The 17,571-nt window shown below is 38.3% G+C and overlaps 7 protein-coding genes across 7 annotated transcripts; 4 read left to right on the top strand and 3 right to left on the bottom strand.

The window, feature by feature from the left end:
* Positions 1–286: 286 nt before the first annotated feature.
* Positions 287–850, bottom strand: PST2_2 (flavodoxin-like fold protein; the record flags this gene model as incomplete). The annotated part of the gene is made up of 1 exon (XM_041282660.1): positions 287–850. One exon carries the CDS (start codon positions 848–850, stop codon positions 287–289), a length of 564 nt encoding a protein of 187 aa, XP_041135436.1.
* An 836-nt stretch (positions 851–1,686) lies between these two features.
* On the top strand, positions 1,687–6,336 carry BRETT_004163 (uncharacterized protein; the record flags this gene model as incomplete). The annotated part of the gene is made up of 1 exon (XM_041282659.1): positions 1,687–6,336. The coding sequence occupies one exon, from the start codon at positions 1,687–1,689 to the stop codon at positions 6,334–6,336; it is 4,650 nt and encodes a 1,549-aa protein (XP_041135435.1).
* A 248-nt stretch (positions 6,337–6,584) lies between these two features.
* On the top strand, positions 6,585–7,874 carry BRETT_004162 (uncharacterized protein; the record flags this gene model as incomplete). Its single annotated transcript, XM_041282658.1, has 1 exon — positions 6,585–7,874. One exon carries the CDS (start codon positions 6,585–6,587, stop codon positions 7,872–7,874), a length of 1,290 nt encoding a protein of 429 aa, XP_041135434.1.
* A 290-nt stretch (positions 7,875–8,164) lies between these two features.
* BRETT_004161 (uncharacterized protein) lies at positions 8,165–10,837 on the top strand (the record flags this gene model as incomplete). Its single annotated transcript, XM_041282657.1, has 1 exon — positions 8,165–10,837. The coding sequence occupies one exon, from the start codon at positions 8,165–8,167 to the stop codon at positions 10,835–10,837; it is 2,673 nt and encodes an 890-aa protein (XP_041135433.1).
* Positions 10,838–10,939: 102 nt separating this feature from the next.
* BRETT_004160 (uncharacterized protein) lies at positions 10,940–12,406 on the bottom strand (the record flags this gene model as incomplete). The annotated part of the gene is made up of 1 exon (XM_041282656.1): positions 10,940–12,406. One exon carries the CDS (start codon positions 12,404–12,406, stop codon positions 10,940–10,942), a length of 1,467 nt encoding a protein of 488 aa, XP_041135432.1.
* A 769-nt stretch (positions 12,407–13,175) lies between these two features.
* Positions 13,176–14,864, top strand: BRETT_004159 (uncharacterized protein; the record flags this gene model as incomplete). Its single annotated transcript, XM_041282655.1, has 1 exon — positions 13,176–14,864. The coding sequence occupies one exon, from the start codon at positions 13,176–13,178 to the stop codon at positions 14,862–14,864; it is 1,689 nt and encodes a 562-aa protein (XP_041135431.1).
* A 200-nt stretch (positions 14,865–15,064) lies between these two features.
* Positions 15,065–17,533, bottom strand: BRETT_004158 (uncharacterized protein; the record flags this gene model as incomplete). The annotated part of the gene is made up of 1 exon (XM_041282654.1): positions 15,065–17,533. One exon carries the CDS (start codon positions 17,531–17,533, stop codon positions 15,065–15,067), a length of 2,469 nt encoding a protein of 822 aa, XP_041135430.1.
* Positions 17,534–17,571: the final 38 nt, after the last annotated feature.

Here is a 17,571-nt window from a genome sequence, read left to right as displayed (position 1 = left end):
AATACTATATTGAAACATGGAAAAGTGTTAACTATAACGCATACAGGAGCCATCCTTCGTCTTTTGTAAGAAAAAAGTGATGCCATTACTATTTGTCAATCGTGGCGATAAGGGTGATCACATACATTTCATAGCCTTTCAACTCACACGGGGTGGCAGCATACAAAATGAAAGCAATATTTTATTTATAACTATGATCAAAATGAAGCAAAGGAACAATACACTTAAATAAATTAATGAGTAGAACAAAATCAAAAGCTTCCGAAATTTCGACAACGACGCAGACTCAAGATTTAAGATACTTGGCAAACTCTGTACCTTGGATCTTTGCAACCTTTAATTCCAAAGGAGTGGGTTGTCTAGAGCCATCTGGGCCAGACATCGTTGAGGCACCCCATGGAGAACCAGAACGAACTTCGTCCAAATTATTCATCTCTGGGAAAGTTTTAGCATATCCCAAGGGAACAAAAACCATTGAGTGATGAACAAAACTCGAGAGACTGTTCATAACGGTCGATTCGGTACCTCCACCAGTACCAGTCGAGACAAAAACACCGAAAGGTTTGTGATATAAACCACCAGAAGCCCAAAGACCCCCGGTTCTATCCCAAAATGTCTTCCATTGGGCTGGAAAATTTCCAAATCGAGTAGGGATACCAAAGAGGAAAGCGTCATATTCCTTTAAAGTGTCAATGGTTGCTGTAGCGTAATCTGGCTTAGGTGCCGCATGCATTTTTTGAAGCACCCCATCCGGTAAAGTTTCGGCTACTTGGAATATCTTGACAGAAACATTTTGGGATTCCACACCAGCCTTAATAGATTCAGCAAGCTTACCGACATGACCATACATCGTGTAGATGATTATCTAGGATATTGCTTTGGTGAGTAGACCATTCGGTGAAATATTGTAATTGTGTTAGATGCTTGTACTTACTGCAACGGATTTTGTCATTTTGAGTGATTCGAGTAAATTTGGAGGTACAATTACAAATCATAAAGTGATAAGGAGTGTAATAACATTACAAAGTGTTGCACGAGCTTACACACTGCATCTGTGGATCGGTCATATTTATACCATTAACAGAAATACAAGATTCACCAAGAATAGCAAATCCAATTACTGTGTGCTTCTTATTAAGCCTGAAAATTAAGATAGATATTGCTTGCTATTTCAGCGACAAATACTATTGGCTCCCCCATAACATTGCGAAATCCGGGTCAGGGAGGGGAAAATTGTATGCTGGCTACAGAAAGAGAAAATTAGCGTTGATGCATCTGTACACATATAAAGACGCGTCAGGCGAAAACCGATTGCAGCAGTGATTGCGTTGCGCGCCACTTTGCGTCTTGCGTAATGCCAAAAAAATTTCAATGTTTATGGCTTTATTTATTTTCTTTCTTCGCTGAAAGAAAGAAAAAAAAAATCAATGAATAAAAAGGTAAATAGATCAGTACTTATGCAGAAGGAGGAAAGTTTGATCTGAAACTATGACAACCTCACTGCTAAATTTTTTTTTCTTCTTCTTTTTGTATAAGGAGAAGTTTTGAACCTTGTATCATTTGCAAAAGTACAGACAAGGATTTATCAATCACTAGGTGTCAACAGGAAGAAAATAGAGCGTTAAGATTACAAGTGCTTGAATTTCATTTGTTGTGTTTACAGTGTTAGATTGTCTCACACTAGATATGTCAGTCTCAACCGAAATTCGGAAAAGCTCCAGTGTTTATATTGACAACAAGGCAAGCGATGAAAATCCATCCGTTCATAATTATTTGGCCTCTGATGATGATGATATCAATGTGAAAACAGAAAACACGTCGGCCAATGAAGACTCAAACAGCACAATAGTGGTAGAAAAAACACAAACCAATCGCTCCTACCTTTCGAAGTTATTGCAAACTACCGATATCAACAAGGAAGAGGAATTCAGAAAGTCTAGTAGCCACTATTTTATTGGCAAAACAGATGAGCTCACTAGTGAGGAACTTTGGAAGTCTGTTGTTAGTGATGCTGCCTATTTTAAAGGGCACGACTCGCTTTTTGGTGAAGTAATTGCAATAATTTTTAGATACCCAGACTCAGGCGAGAAGCTCAGCTGTCTCATTATATCAAAGCACGGACAAAGCTTTTTTAAGGGGATTAATTACTCCAAATCTTCCAAATACTATCCAGCAGTGGAAAATTTGAGAACTGAAGAACTTCAAAACAGTAGGGTCAGGAAATGCCTGGCTGTGTCTTTGCTTAGGGCTTACGCCTCTCTTGATCACGGTGTTGTAATATCGCTATTAAGGCAGGCTGATCTTCCTCTAAGTTTTGACTGGGATGAAACTATGGCTGGAGACTTGGCTAGCAGAATGATGCCAATAAGCTCAAGATCTGCAAGTAGTATCGGCAAATATCTATTGAGTATGGGTTATGGAAGGGATTGCTTGAAATCGGAATCTCACATCGTGGATGTTGTGTACGAGAATGATGTTACAGATGAAGATTTGATGGATAAAAACAACGTTCTAGCTTTTCTGCTTGGGGACCAGCTGGAGTATTTATTTGACTCATTTGTGGAATACTGTCCTGAGGCAACCGAGGACTGTTATAAGCAACCGGGTATGAATTTATCGGAAGTCAAAAAAGAAAAACAATCGGTGAAGGAGATATACGAACAGCTTATCAACGAGCAAACTGAGTTTACAGTTCATTTAGTCGAGTTTATGCAAAAACAGGTTGTACCTCTCAGAGTCAAGGTTCTTAATGGAGATATCAGTGGATACACAACTAACAGGCTCAATCATGCTTTTCCGCCCACAATTGATGAAGTTACACGGATTAATTGTATATTTTTGGACATGTTGAAAGCTGCCGAACCATATGGAGCATTTGAAGTTCTAAAAGCATGCGGTACAACAATACCTTATTTTTACAAAGCATGTATGAGAAACAAGGCTGCAACAAAGCTTTTCACACAGGAGTATGCTCAGTTATCGCTTACCCTTGAACAAATTAACAAAAGTGAGCTTTTAAGCTTTGATATTGACACATCTCAGAAGCTTGTTAGACTTTCATCATCAAATTTGGCAAAAATTCAACTTCTATTGCAGAAATTGCTTAGGACGAAGGATTGGTCAGAATGTAGAGACGATGAAAGAAAGCAGGTTGCTAGGTTGTATGGAGTATGCAACGAAACTATAATGTCTTTTGCAAGTGATGAACTCCGGTCGTATGATGAACACATGTTTGACGAAAAGGGAAGAATCTTGGCCGACTTTGCCAAGCAATGGCCGGAAGACCTTAAAAATGGCTGGCTCACAAGGCGTGTTGTTGGTATATTTGATGTCACTGATATGATCTCAAGTGATGTGAGAAATAAAGCTGTTCTTGGAGTTTTCAATGACTTTCTTGTTGTGTTTAAAATAACAGACGAGTCATATTACCTTAGGTGTTGGAATGAAGAGCGTCTGAAAAAAGATCCAAACAGTACAAGGATTAGTTGGCCACTTGCCTCAGACATTTTAATGCATGCAATTGTGAACGAGGTGATTCCTTCGGCATTACCAAAGCTGGAGGTTACTTCTTGCATCCGTGTTGATAATATTGTGTCATCATATTACGTCTATGATGGTGCATCGTACATTAAGCTTTTTGGTGACAACTTTGTTGCACATTTCAGAATTGACAGACAATCTGGAAAAACTATTTCTGATGTAATCATTAGGGCCAAAATTCTGGGTAAATCGGAAGCGTTCCATTTATTCAAGAATACAGTTGATAATAATGTGATATATTACACGGCGCATGAAAGTCAGAGTTATAGGGATGAGAAATCAAAGGCTCCTATTCTAATAACACTGAACTCAGAACTGGATACGTCAGCATTGAACAGAAATCATCTTTTTGGCCTTATTTCCTTGAACTTTGCTGATTCAGACCACATCTCTATGGAAGGGATGACAATTTTGGATCCAAAGTTCAAACATACAGTTCCTACTGATGAGTTAACAGAGCAGCTTGCCCAACAGATTGATTCTATGATTCCGGGTTATCTGTCAATACGAGATCCTCTTCTTCGAAATGTTCTTCTTTCCGGGGAAGAGTATCTTGTTTCGTCAATTATCAACATTCTTGAAATCTCCAAAGAGGAATGGGATAACAGGAAGGCAAAATTGGAGAAAACAGAAAGAACCAGGCTGCAGAAATTTTCTAGCGATAAGGTTATTACCACAATTGAGCAATTCGCTAGCAAAGAAGACCAAAGTAATAAAGTTAGGAATTCCAAAATGTCGCAAACTAAACGTGCACAGAGGAAAAAGCGCTTCAGATGGAGATTTTTAAAGCACATCTTTAACCTGATGAAAAAGTCAAAGGATAAAAAGCCAGATAGTAATAAAGCGCAAGGCAATAAGACCGAGAGTATTAGTAATTTGAATTCTGTTGGAAAAAACAAGAAAAGTATGAACAAGCCTTTGCCAACAGTGCTTGAAGTGAAAAGTGCGTCAAACCTAGAATCAGAGAAACAGATAAATCACCCCATAACCAATGGCACGTGGAAACCAAAACTGCCTCCACCTGAACAACCTAAAACTAATAAACAGAATAAGTGTATTATACCTTCTGATCTGCCTCCACTTCCTAAAACGAGGCCATACTCGCTGCCTGTAAGAAGACAAGACTACACAGCAAAACCAATTAGACCACGCAGTTCCTATAATGAGAATGAAATTGCCAAGTCAGCGGTTCAGAAGGATTCGCAGGGTAATGAAATTCTACATGCAGAGAAACAACTTAATGGATTAACTCCATTGGATGAGCATGGAAACTCAGGTAGGAGACCAGACGGAAACGCTAATGTACAAAATACCAATATTAATACAAACAACCATTTAGCTCAAACTTCACCAAGAAGCAGACCAACCTCGAAGAGCCCAGCTGCCTTTATAATGAAGGATAGTGGGTCGTTGAACCGGAGATCCTCCAAGATTCATCGTGTTGACTCTTCAATACACATTCACAAGGAACTAAAGAAGCACAATGATAATGCAATAAAAATAAAAGAAGAAAACGAGCCAAAGCAAACGAATGGCAAGCAGACTAAGGAAGGGGATAGAGTTAAATCCTGGGCTGAAGTTCGTCGTTCCCAAGGGAAAGAGGACATTCAACCGATAGCTGATGAGAAGAGTAAAACTTTAAGCTTCAAGAACGGTGAGCTGATAAACAACGCGAACTCAAAAGCTGACAATCCGCCTGAAGCAGTGAAGGAACCAACGCAAACTGGAATTAAGTCTTCGGACTCTTTCTATGATAGGTTTAAGAAGACAGTGAAGACCCAAGAGGAAACAGTGAAGGAAAATGGAATAGCCGCGATTCCGGATTCTCGTACAAACACGTTGTCTAAAAGCTCCATAATGTACTCCCCAAGTGTCTGTGCCAAATTGAGTAAACTAAGTGAACAGCAGAAAAGGAGGAAGAAGGGTGCCAACTGGATTCGACTATCAAGTGCAGATGCCTCAACCGATGGTGGTACAATATCAGACGAAAGTAGTTCTAGCACTTTGTCTACCGAGGAATCTTCAGAGGTAGAAGTTGCAAAGAGTCCTTATCCTCCTGAGGACGATATGATTTTTCATGACACCACTGATTCAGATAATAGCACGGTGAACGGTACTGCAATTACCAGAGAACCAGTTAAAGTCAGCTCATCACCAATCAGTACTGCCACAGTGAAGATTAAAAGTACATCATTCTCACCTGCAAATGGTATTGCTGATAAAAATACGGATGCTTACCCAGATTTACACCTGAAATCTACCAGCGATGCCGATAGCTCAAATACATTTACCGATTTCAGCACCTTGAAGCAATTGGGATGGTCGGATGTGGGAATGGAAACTATACTAGGAAATACGGGCGGCATATCGGAAGCTAGAGATACCAACAATTCTTTTGACAACAGTAACAACAGTTATTCTCACGATTATTTGGCATCGGTTGACATTTCCCGAGATGGTGGTCTAAATTATCACAAGGATGATGATGATAATGTTTCACGGAAGAAAAAAGCAACCAAATCACGGAAATTCCCATCAGAAGAGTCTACTGTGAGCTTGTGCGATTTGATTAGTGATGATTCTTACGCATACATTGGTGAAATATTGGCTGGGAATATTAAAATTGGAGATAGAACCCTATCGGAAGATAGGGAATCATTAAATTTCGAAGGGAACACTGCTCTTGATTATGATAACTTGTACTCTCAGCAGTTGCGGGAAAGTTCATTGAGATACTTGGCAAGTATCATTGGATCGAATGAAGGAAATTCCAGAATCCAGGAGAATATCGTATAATTATGTACTGACACCGTTAGAAATATGTACACTTAATATTTTATTAGTTGCCAGGAAGGAAGTCCTTATTTCTAGCTGTAAAAAAAAAGGAAAGAAAAAAAGGATCCATAAATGTAAAAATTTGAAAAACTGAGATCATGCAGATTTTCAGTAATGATGCATACAGATTTTAAGAGTCGAATATACGACGAAAACGGACTTTATCTTCTTGTATACCCAAATAAAACATATAAACAAGTTTATGGATCATGTCTCAGCTTCATGAGCTTTGTTATCTTAAGGAAAGACCTATCACTAAGGATGAATACTTGCCAAAACTGAAAGCCTTGCTTAAGAAAGGAATTCCATCAACATACACATTAGAGGATGCAGAAGCAGAACAGAAGGGTGAACAAGAGACTGTACAAACGTCTACAACTACACCATTACATATAATATGCGAGTCAATACCGTCTGATGCCACTTTGGAGGAGGAAAGTGCAATTCTAGCTATGATTGACGAATTATTCATGAATGGAGCAGGATGGTGTTTAACTAACAAGAATAATGAAACTCCCGGCTGCGTTCTTGAACGAAGAGGTCTTTATGGAACATCTTATTGGGAGAGGATCGTCGATGCTGGTGTAAGGGCGGAAATTGTTTTTAGAAAGTTAGAACAGAACAATATAGAGTTTTTAGGGGAAAAAGTTGTGAAAAATGGAGCTGTGACAGGGAAAGTGGCTGATGACGATATAAATGAGATTCCAGAGCTAGTGCAATCCGAAACAATCCAGGATATGGAGAAGGAGCAGGTCAGACAGAAAGAAGATGCAAGAAAGAAAACACAGAAATTGGAAGATCCATCAAAGGACCTAAACACGTATTTGAATACGAAACTAACATACAAGGAAGGTGCATTAGTTACCGATAGCAGGAAAGATGGGGTTATGATGGATTGGGAAGAGAAATTAATGAAGGCAGGATGTGACTCCTTATTCAAGTCGATCGAGGACCCAGATGATGTCAATGTACTCAATATTGGATTCGGAATGGGAATTATAGATTCAATGATTGCAGAAAAGAAGCCGACGAAGCATTATATTTGTGAAGCCCATCCAGATGTCCTTAAAAAGATGAAAGAAGATGGATGGATGGACAGAGAGAATGTTGTTGTTTTAAAAGGAAAATGGCAAGACACGCTACCTCCACTTTTAGGTCAGGGTGTATTCTTTGATGGCATATATTATGACACATACAGCGAGCATTATCAAGACATGTTAGAGCTTTTCGATCTCGTGGTGGGAATGTTGAAGATGACAGGTACATTTTCTTTCTTCAATGGACTCGGTGCCGACAGACTCGTGTGTTATGATGTGTACAAGAAGGTTGTTGAGCTTGATTTGGCAGATTATGGTCTCCGGGTGAAATATACCGATATAAAACCACCAAAGGAAGCTTTGCAACATAAAAACGAACAAGGCTCGGTTTGGAAGGATATAAGACGGGCTTATTGGACATGTCCGACATATTACCATCCGGAAATAACGTTTGCCACCTGAACTTAGAGATACAATTGATAATAGAGTTAGAATAGTGGAAGAACTGTAAAGTACTGTAGGTGAATAAAAAGTAGAACTAATACCTTCACATTTTATTTTTCATATCTTTCCCATTTTGAGTAACATTTTTTTTTCTCTCTCTGCGAAAGTGCCCGGAAAGTTGATATCTAAAACCTACATCTTATGCATTCAGATATGCGCTTATTCAACAAATTCAAATCCCAATTATGAGATAAACACACAAACACCTAGTTGTGATTTAAAATTTTCATTAATTGGTCTATTCGACGATGTTTTCGAGGCTCACCGATTTAGGTAAGAACTTAACGGATGAGTTATCTAGAATTAACGATGAAGTTAAATCTTCGAGGACCATGCCAAAGAAGCAGGTTACACAAGATGAAGCAGCAAGAATTATGAAATTAAAGACTCCAAATGTGAGTAGCATTGTTAAACCAGAAGATGTTGCTTCCGCAGAATTGGATAAACAAGGACAGACTAAGAATATAGGTAAAGTGTCTGGAACTTCAATACATACCGAAGAGCATGATAAGACAGCCAAGACGAAAACGAAAACGCAAGTGCAAGATAAATCTGAGAAATCTGGGAAGAAGCTAAAAGAAGAAGAGGGAAAAAATGAAGGCACAACAGAGGAAAGTAAAGAATCAGTACCGGTAACTTCAGAAGTTGATTTGCCAGAGTCAGTGGTTCGAAAACTCAAAAAATTCGAGAAATACGAACGTCTTTACCCAAGGTTGTATGAGGCCTACAAGGTAGACAAAGCCAAATTGAGCATAGTTAATGCCTTCGAGAAAGCTTTGAGAGAAAACACGCCGTGTGACGGTATAGGTGAAGTGAGTTCGTTCATTGATTATCTTTCCAGTCTTGATTCTAAAGGGAAAGTGCTACAAAAGGCTTTGAGCGAGGAGGCGAAGAAGTCTGCAGACTCATCTAGGGAGAAGAAGATTTATGCAAAAAAGTTAGAAATCGTGTCTGCCAAGAACATTAATCTGCAGAAAGAGGCGAAAGGCTTCAAATCAAAGATGGAAAAGCTTTCTGCAGAAAATCAGAAATTATCATCAACTTTCGAAGAAAATGCAGAACTACAGAAGACTATAACATCATTGAAAGAGAAAGTTGAAAACGTGAGTTCCAAAAAAAGTCCATCAGAAAGTTATGTGGATAGAGCGCAGGAAACGGACATACCTGAGCTTGAAAAGTCAGCTTCAGATTCAGCATCTGTCTTGAGGAGTGAAAACCAATATCTTAAGGATACACTAGAAGATTGTAATAAAAAAATAAACATACTTGAGGCGGCATTAAAAAAAGTGGGAGAACGGAAAAATGCCACTTCAGAAGAGGATACACTGGAGAAAGGATCCTCCTTGGGGGAGGAATTGGAACTTAATAAAACTGAATTAGAAATGCTACGCGTACAAAATGCGGAGGCATTAAAGGATTATGAGCGGACAAAGAAGTCACTTTCAAAGAAATTGGAAACTTCGCTTACGGAGAACAAGAAGGTTGAGAATGATCTCCACAATTTACGTTCGAAATATCAAAGCATCATGGATGCGAATGAGAAGTTTACGAATGAGAATAAAAAATTAGAGTCCGAGAATTCGCTGTTACTAGAAAGAATAAACACGACCCAAAAGAAGGCAGACAAATTGCTAAAGGATAATGAGGAACTTCACCAGCATTTGAATGATTTACAAGATAAAAGTGGGAAACTGGAAGAAGCTGAGGTTAAAAGTAAAAATCTTGCTGCAAAATTGGAGATAGCTGTGAAAGAGACTGAGAGCAAAAATCGGCAGGTTAGTGATTTGGAAGAGGTCGACAAAGAGAGACAACGGAAGATAGCAAAATTAAGTTTACAGCATTCATCATTACAAAAGGAGCAGAAATTACTGGTGAACAGTAAAAATAAACTTCTTAGTGATCTTGAACAGAGTAAGCAGCAACGAACGGAAATGAAATTGAAGTTTAGTAAGGTCATCACGGATAACAATAAATTGGTCAAAGAAAAGGAGGAGTTGAAAGATAAATATGATAACCTGAAGGAGATAAATACAGGTGGACAGGCAAAAATTGAAAATTTGAAACGGAGGTTGGATGAGGTGTTAGTTGATAAGAAAGAATTTGAAGATAGAATTGATACCCTTGAAGAACGGTTGTCTCAGACAAGAACCCTACTACAAGAGAGAACGAGAGACGCAAGTACTATGAGAAAACTATTGAAACAAGGTGATCAGAACAGAGATAATAAATATATACTTTTGGATGAGCAGTTGACCGACTTGAAAGAGCAGAAAGAGAAGGTTGATGACGCGCACATGCTGCTTCAGCGAGATTTTAGTCAATTGAAGGATAAAACCACAAAGCAGATTAACGGATTACAGTCTCAGAATACAGAACTAGTTCGAGAAAACACACGTTTGAAGAAAAGTATGGAATTGCACAAATCCATATCTAATTCCGAGATGAGAAAGAGTTATTCCTCTGGGCAAGTGTCATTAACAAATGACAGCAGCGATAAGATTGATACGTTGCAAAAGGCATTGACAGAAAAAAGTGCAGAGATGGCAAAATTAGAGGATATGAACAGGATCCTTCAAAGGGCAAATAATGAAAGTAATCAGAAATTAATCGCTTTAAATCGGAAATTACGATCAATGTCTCAACAATTTAGACGTCGTTCAAGTGCTGCCTCGATGAATAGTTCAAGTTCCATGGATAGATCCAATGATACAACGACTCAATCAGTTACAGCAGATAATGAAATCACTGGTGAAAATACTAAAAATGATGACAATGAAAGGGCGATTTACATAAGGAATGTACTTTTTGGATTCTTGGAAAATAAAGATCAGAGAGACATGCTTCTCCCTGTGATGAAAACATTACTTGTCATGAGTGATGATGACGAGCAAAAATTCGTCAAATTACTATCCAAAGCTTAATACCGTTTGCATACTCAAAGAGAAGAATTCAAATATGCATTTATGTACATAAACATTTGTTATAATTTACTATATACAGGCTCTAAGGTCGACGGAGCAGATTCATTGTCTTCCGATCACAGTTTTATCATCCATGTAAGGCCGCAAAACCTCCGGAATGGCTATGGTACCGGAAGTTGAATCGTAAAAGTTTTCAACAATTGCTAGGATAACTCTTGGAACTGCACACGCAGTTGCATTCAATGTATGAACGTACTCCAATTTATTGTTGATAGGATTTCTCCATTGAGTAGTCAAGCGTCTAGACTGATAATCAAGACAATTAGATACAGAAGAGAGTTCTCCCCAGGCACCTCTTCCCGGCATAAGTGCTTCAATATCAATTTTTTTGTAGGCCGGCGCACCCAAGTCATTAAATGGCATAATAAGAACTCTAGCGGTTAAGCCAAGACTTTCAATAAAGTGCATTTGAAAATTGGCTAGTTCATCAAACATCTTCATGGACGTACTCTCCTCATTTTTTGTCCAAGCAAACAGTTCCACTTTAGTGAATTCATGAACTCTGTAAAGACCCCTGGTATCTCTTCCAGCTGCACCTGCTTCCTCTCTATAACTACGAGATACACCAACATATTTCATTGGAAGTTCCGTATCGTTAAATGTATGACTTGACATAAGGCCAGCAAGAGGAATTTCCGCTGTGCCGGTTAAGCAAAGACTTCTTTCAGAGTTCTCATCTGCTTCAATTTCGTACACTTGTTTTTCATTATTCTGATCTCTCGGTCTAAAGCCGCATGCATTGGTGATTTCGGTCTTTACAATGGAAGGAGGAATTATCATCTTGAATCCAAACTTGCGGGCACATTTCAATGCATACTGAACAAGTGCTTCCTCTAAGAGCGCAGCATCTCCCTTTAAATAGTACCAGCCTCTTCCAGAAACCCGTGTAGCTTCCTTAAAATCGACAAGACCCAACTTCTCCATGATATTTTTGTGGTCAAACTTACTATTGCTTTTGAGAGGAAAATCTTCAAGTCCCGAGTCGACAATATCCTTTGTAGGGTTCAAATATTTTACAAGCTTTTGCTTTGACTGGACAGATGAATGGATCAAGTTTGGAAGTCTTGCCACCTCGGTAGTTAACTTATCTTCGAGATTTGTGGCATCTTCTTGCATTTGAATTGTAGGCTCCTTCATATTCTTAATCTTACCCTTCAACAAATTGATTTCTGACTGGCAATTTGTGACAGCCTTCCTCTGTTCTACAATCAATTTCTTCATTGTCTTTCTGTACTTATTCAATTCTTGCTTTGAGAAAAGTATCTTTTGCTTTAGATTTTCTAGTCTTTTTAGTGATTCCACATACTCATCTGACATTGTGAAAGGTACTTCCCTGCGTTTGCAAATATCTTTAAATAAATCATATTTCTTCTCATAATAGTTCAAGTCAAACTTCGGCTTTTTTAAGGTGTTAGTGGTACGGAGTTGGTAATCACCAGCAAGAACTGAATTGAACCTCCGCTGAATACAGAACCCTCCAATCTTCTTTGAAATCACACACCCACTCATAAATTTGTTCTGGTTATGAAATGTATAATGCTGTAATCATACAGAATAGCGCCTGCTCTTGCAGTATAATATCAACGAGACACTGATTTTTAGTGCTTAACTGGAGTAACAGTACTGAGATTTTCAGACGGGCTGTGCTGTCACAGGTCGGCAATTTATATTTTATTTTTCTTCATTATGTGAACGAGCGGCTAAAGCGGTTGGCTAGATTGTTTAATAAGGGCCCCTAAATGTATTTTAAGAATATGCTTTTTTTAAGATACTTCGCAATATCTAAGAAATGTTCGACTATTTATGATTAAAGAAAGCCAAACAACTTCTAACAGGTTAGTACTTGTAGATAACGATATGTCGTATTACACTTCGAAGTAATTACCCGTTTCAGTTCCATCTTTTTTTTTTTCCCGCTTGCTGTTTTCGTACAATTTCGACTAGTACTCCATTTCATTTTTTGTTTATTTGATTTTATCCATTTTTTATTTTTTTTTTTGCAGGACTGACTTGCTGGCTCTTCCTTTAATACTGAGAACTGTTTGGTCCCTTCGGATACAGTCATAGAATCGAAGTGAAGCTTGAATAGCGAAAGGAAGTCTCAGTTCCAAGGAAGTAACCTGAAAGAGGCTCATACATATTTATCTATTCTATACTATTTATTTGATTTCTTTGAGCTTCTTCTAGGTCAATAAACATTTCAGACAAGCAAAGGGGGTGAGAGCATATAGACAGTAACAGATACAAACATTGAAAAATTGAATTCTAAGAACAAAAAATGTCGTTGGAAGGGGCAATGGAAGAGGAGCGACGGCTCATCTCTCAGATCCTTGAACGTCAAAGGCTCAATTCGGTAGGTGTTACTAGAGATGGAAGGAGAAATAGAGGAAACTCACCATCTGTGGCTGGTGCGGTTAGTAGGTCCTTGAGTGTAGCCAGTGAAGCAGAAAAAGATCAAATATTTACCATCACGGCTCGAGATCCTTCTTTTAGAATGATGAAAGATTATTACGAGGAGAGTAGTGCAAGCGAAGGGGAGGAAGATGAGAAACTGAACAATCATTCGGAAAGCAAAAGTGAAGATAATCGTACTCAGACGAAAAGAAACCATTCGGACACTGAAGACGAAGAATATACAGATGATGAAACGGAAGAAAAGGAAGATAAATTACGACTTGAGGCTGAAAGCAGCGACGAGGAGCAGATCAGTGACACAGATACGGAATTTGAATTTGATGATGATGGGAATGTTCTTCCAAACTATTCCACTTATAACGCTTTGAAAGCAGCTTCGCCTCAACGCCCTTCAATATCGATCAAAATTCCGAAAGTCGGCAAAGTTCCGGCCGGTGGTCATTCGGCATCTATTTCTGTTGCAACATCACTTTATTCCAATCCTAGTATCACCGCAAAGATGAACTCTCGTGATGAATTGGTACAGATCCACAATCGGAAACTTGTCAAAGATGCCATTCAAGCTGAAAAGTTGGATGAAGTAGTGGCGGCCGAAAGGGCAGCGGCAAATGCCCGTGCAATTGGTAGAGACGTGTCAACAACATTTATGAAGCAGGTTATGAAAACGGCAGAAGAAGCTGGATCTGGAATCCATGTTGATCCGGAGAAGTTCTATCGGCAGAATCCGAAAAGGAGGGAAAAATTACAGGAATATGCAAAATACAAGAAGAAGATCACATCTGATTCAGACCCAACTGATGGCTTTGCCATACCGTACACGAGAGATTTTGAAGAAAAAATAGACTCTGAGTTGGCAAAGATTTTGAACGAGAATATCAAAGTCTCCGACATTGAATCTTTCCCAGAAACACAAAGAAGCGTCCGGACAATTACAAGGGGCAACTTTTTTGAGATAGTAGCAAAATCAGGAAAGCAACGTCCTAGAACATTTATTCTATGCATGGATTTTTCTGATGAAAGCAGTAATGCTTTGGAATGGTGCATTGGTACAGTTCTTGTCGATGGTTGTGTTCTTTATATAATGAACGTTATAGAGGATGAACAGTATTCCTCAATGCACTTGAATGGTATCGAGCCTACAAATGGCCGAGTTTCCAGACGTGCATCAATAAAATGCGGACATACTCAACAAGAGAGGGAAAAAATACGCGCAGAGAATGTGAACAAGATCACAAAGGACGTTCTCTCGCTTTTAAAACTCACAAAACTTCAGGTGCATGTCGTAATACAGTCATCTCACCATCCGATACCGCGTCATTTTATAGTTTGCGTGATAAAGGAAATATCGCCGACTTTGGTAATAGTTGGATCACGCGGCAAAAGAGCTATCAAAGGTATTCTTATGGGTTCCCTGTCCAGTTATATGATCCGCAAGAGTCCTGCACCTGTTATGGTTGTCAAGCACAAGCTCAAAAAATTAACAAAGAAAGATAAGCACAAGAATGATGATGTCGGAACTCTTCATAGTTTGGCTGAGGCTCGTGTTGATTAGACTTGCGTGGTTGAATATAAACTATTATTCGCATATATAATTATATATATGAAAAATGCATATATATATTATCATTTTCATCATTTACCGTCTTCAGATTCGGATCCTAGTTCTTGGTTTAATAATCAGAGGAAAAAAGGCCCCATGGAAAGATGCTTTCCCAAATTCTATTCGGGGAAAGCAGCACCAACAATATCTGACTAAGCTAGATACTGATAAACAGATCTATTGCCTTCGTCTCTTTTAAGATACTCCTTATCTATTAAGTCCTCAATTTGTTCCTTGATAAACGAAGGCTGCGGCTTAAAACGGTTGATTAACTGTTTTATTACTTCATTCAACAATTCTTCATGCTTTAGCTCCCTCCTAGCCTTCATAACACGAACTATCGCAGCCTGCGTTTCCACAATTCTAGATTTCCTTATCACTTCCAAAGTTCCATTACGTTCGACATCATTTTCCACATGCGAAGCAGAGGCAACCGTCAGAACCTTGATTCTCGTATGTGGTGATTTAAACTGGTTGTTTATTTTAAAATGATCACCGGCATGAATATCCCGGGACATCGGAATCTTTTTTAATAGTCTTGTTCTTGAAGCGACAGATATTGATTGAAGATGACGCTTCAATTCCTGCTCAGGAATACCAGTGGCTTCCAATATCTTTTCAAATGAAACCTCTTTTGTATCGGAGTCATCATTGTTAAAACACGATAAAATTATAATAGCGGACAACGTGGACATATTGACTTCATAACTCTTACCAGGGTAATACATCCGAATATCGACAGTTCCAAAGTTTGGAGCCCATGTGAGATTACGACCCTTATGCTTGGTATCATAAAATTCTTGACCGCTATCTTGCAATACTTGAAGTTCAGGAGGTAAGATCACATTTTCCATAGTCTTATTTATAGGCATAGGCCAAAAACTTGGTGTCAATATAGAAAAATCAAACTCTAACTTTCTGTCGTTATTTGCAGCACGGATCTTTGATCCCACTGCTGTTTCTTTAGGTCCCTGTCTGGCGAATTTATTGTTAAATTCAGAGCTCATCTCCTGAGAGATTTTAATGTCTTTAAACATACCTTCTAGGCGTGCGGTAAAGGAAGAACCAATCTCCTGTTTAAACTTTGTAATCATGTTCATTTCTATTTCATTTGATAAGGACTTTTGCTGGAGCAATCTTTTTGCTAGATGATTTCTATTGTATTTTTCAAACACATCTTTGTCCTTAATAAAACGGAAAACACAAATGCAGTCATTTAATGTACGGTCAATCTCTTCAGAACCTTTATTTTTAAGAGACTTCCTAATACAATTGTCAATAAATAGAGAAAGGTATTCTTCTGAGCGTTCGCTCGTATTGATCAAGGTAGAAAATCCTGCTTGAATCTCTTCACTCAGACCAACGTCCATTTCAAACGATTTGCTCAAAATATCGTCATATTTGTTCTTGAGCTCCAAAAAACTCTCAATCCACTTTATAGCATATAGAGTAGTTTGTTCTTTTCCAGATTTATGGCGAATGACAAGCTTCTTACCGTGAGACTTGGCTATTTGTTTTCTTTTCTCTTCTTCCTCCCTCTTTTTGGCAAGTGTACTTTCCACACTCTGTTTTACGTTTTGACTTAATTCATTACCATTTGATAAAATAATTGCTCTAAGCCGTCTTTTAAGCATTTCATGATCTGAATCAACACGACTTATCAATTTGAACAATTGGCCTAGGACGGTATAGTTAGAATCGGCAATCCAGGAATTCAAACCATCGGTTTCAAGCATCATGATAAATTCGAGATTCTGCGTTATAAGATCATTATCCATCAACTCTACCATTTTTGGACCAGATGCTTCAGGAAGGTACATTTGTATTCTGGCCTCTTCTTCCTGAATGAGCTGAACTATCTTTTCGATGTATAATACTCCAGAATGTTGATCAATTAATTCCTTCACTTTTGATTGGAAATATTCATGTCCGGAGATTAAAAGCTTAGGTTCGAAATAATGAAGGTAATAGTTTTCCCCATATGATGTAGAGCCAGTGACTTTGGATACATCGATGTTGACCGTTTCTGTGAGAGATTCTAGCATGTAAATAATGGCTTTAATAACAAATTTATCAACAATAATTCCATGTCTACTTTGATTAAGGAACTCGAGGACAATTCTTATAACTTCCTTACCGATCTCATGATCGTTATATTTAACAACACTATCTTTAAAAGCGTTTAGTCCGACATCGTAAATTAATGGTAAGTGTGATTCCTTGGCATAAACCCTATCCAAATACATCAAAACATCACTAATCATCCTCATACTTAAGAGGTGATCCTCCCAAAGGGAATTTATCTCCAGAAGGAATTGCCGATCGTCCGAGCCTGTATCTTTCAGCTTTTCCAAGAGTTTAACACGTACTGTGTCTCGTAAGTAATCTCTTATTTGCTTTTCTATTCGATCATAAAGAAACTTTCCATGCTTGTGTAAAACCAAATTATATGCCCTTCTGTATAATTCCTCAAAAGATAATTTTGATGCATTCTTTTGTTGAATCTCTTCTACGGCTTTTCTCAAAACATCCCATGACTTTTCAACATCAATTGAGCTCGAAAGAACTTTTCTAGGTGGTCTGATTCTGGTGTGACTCCTTCCAACAATGTTATGATTCATAGTTAAAGAATGGTGTATGAACACAGAATTATAAAATT

This window comes from Brettanomyces bruxellensis, chromosome 5 (genome assembly GCF_011074885.1).
Source record: "Brettanomyces bruxellensis chromosome 5, complete sequence".
In the NCBI taxonomy this organism is placed as follows: Eukaryota; Fungi; Ascomycota; class Pichiomycetes; order Pichiales; family Pichiaceae; genus Brettanomyces; species Brettanomyces bruxellensis.
The sequence above is the reverse complement of the archived record's forward strand: the minus strand, read 5'-3'. Positions and strand labels throughout refer to the sequence as shown.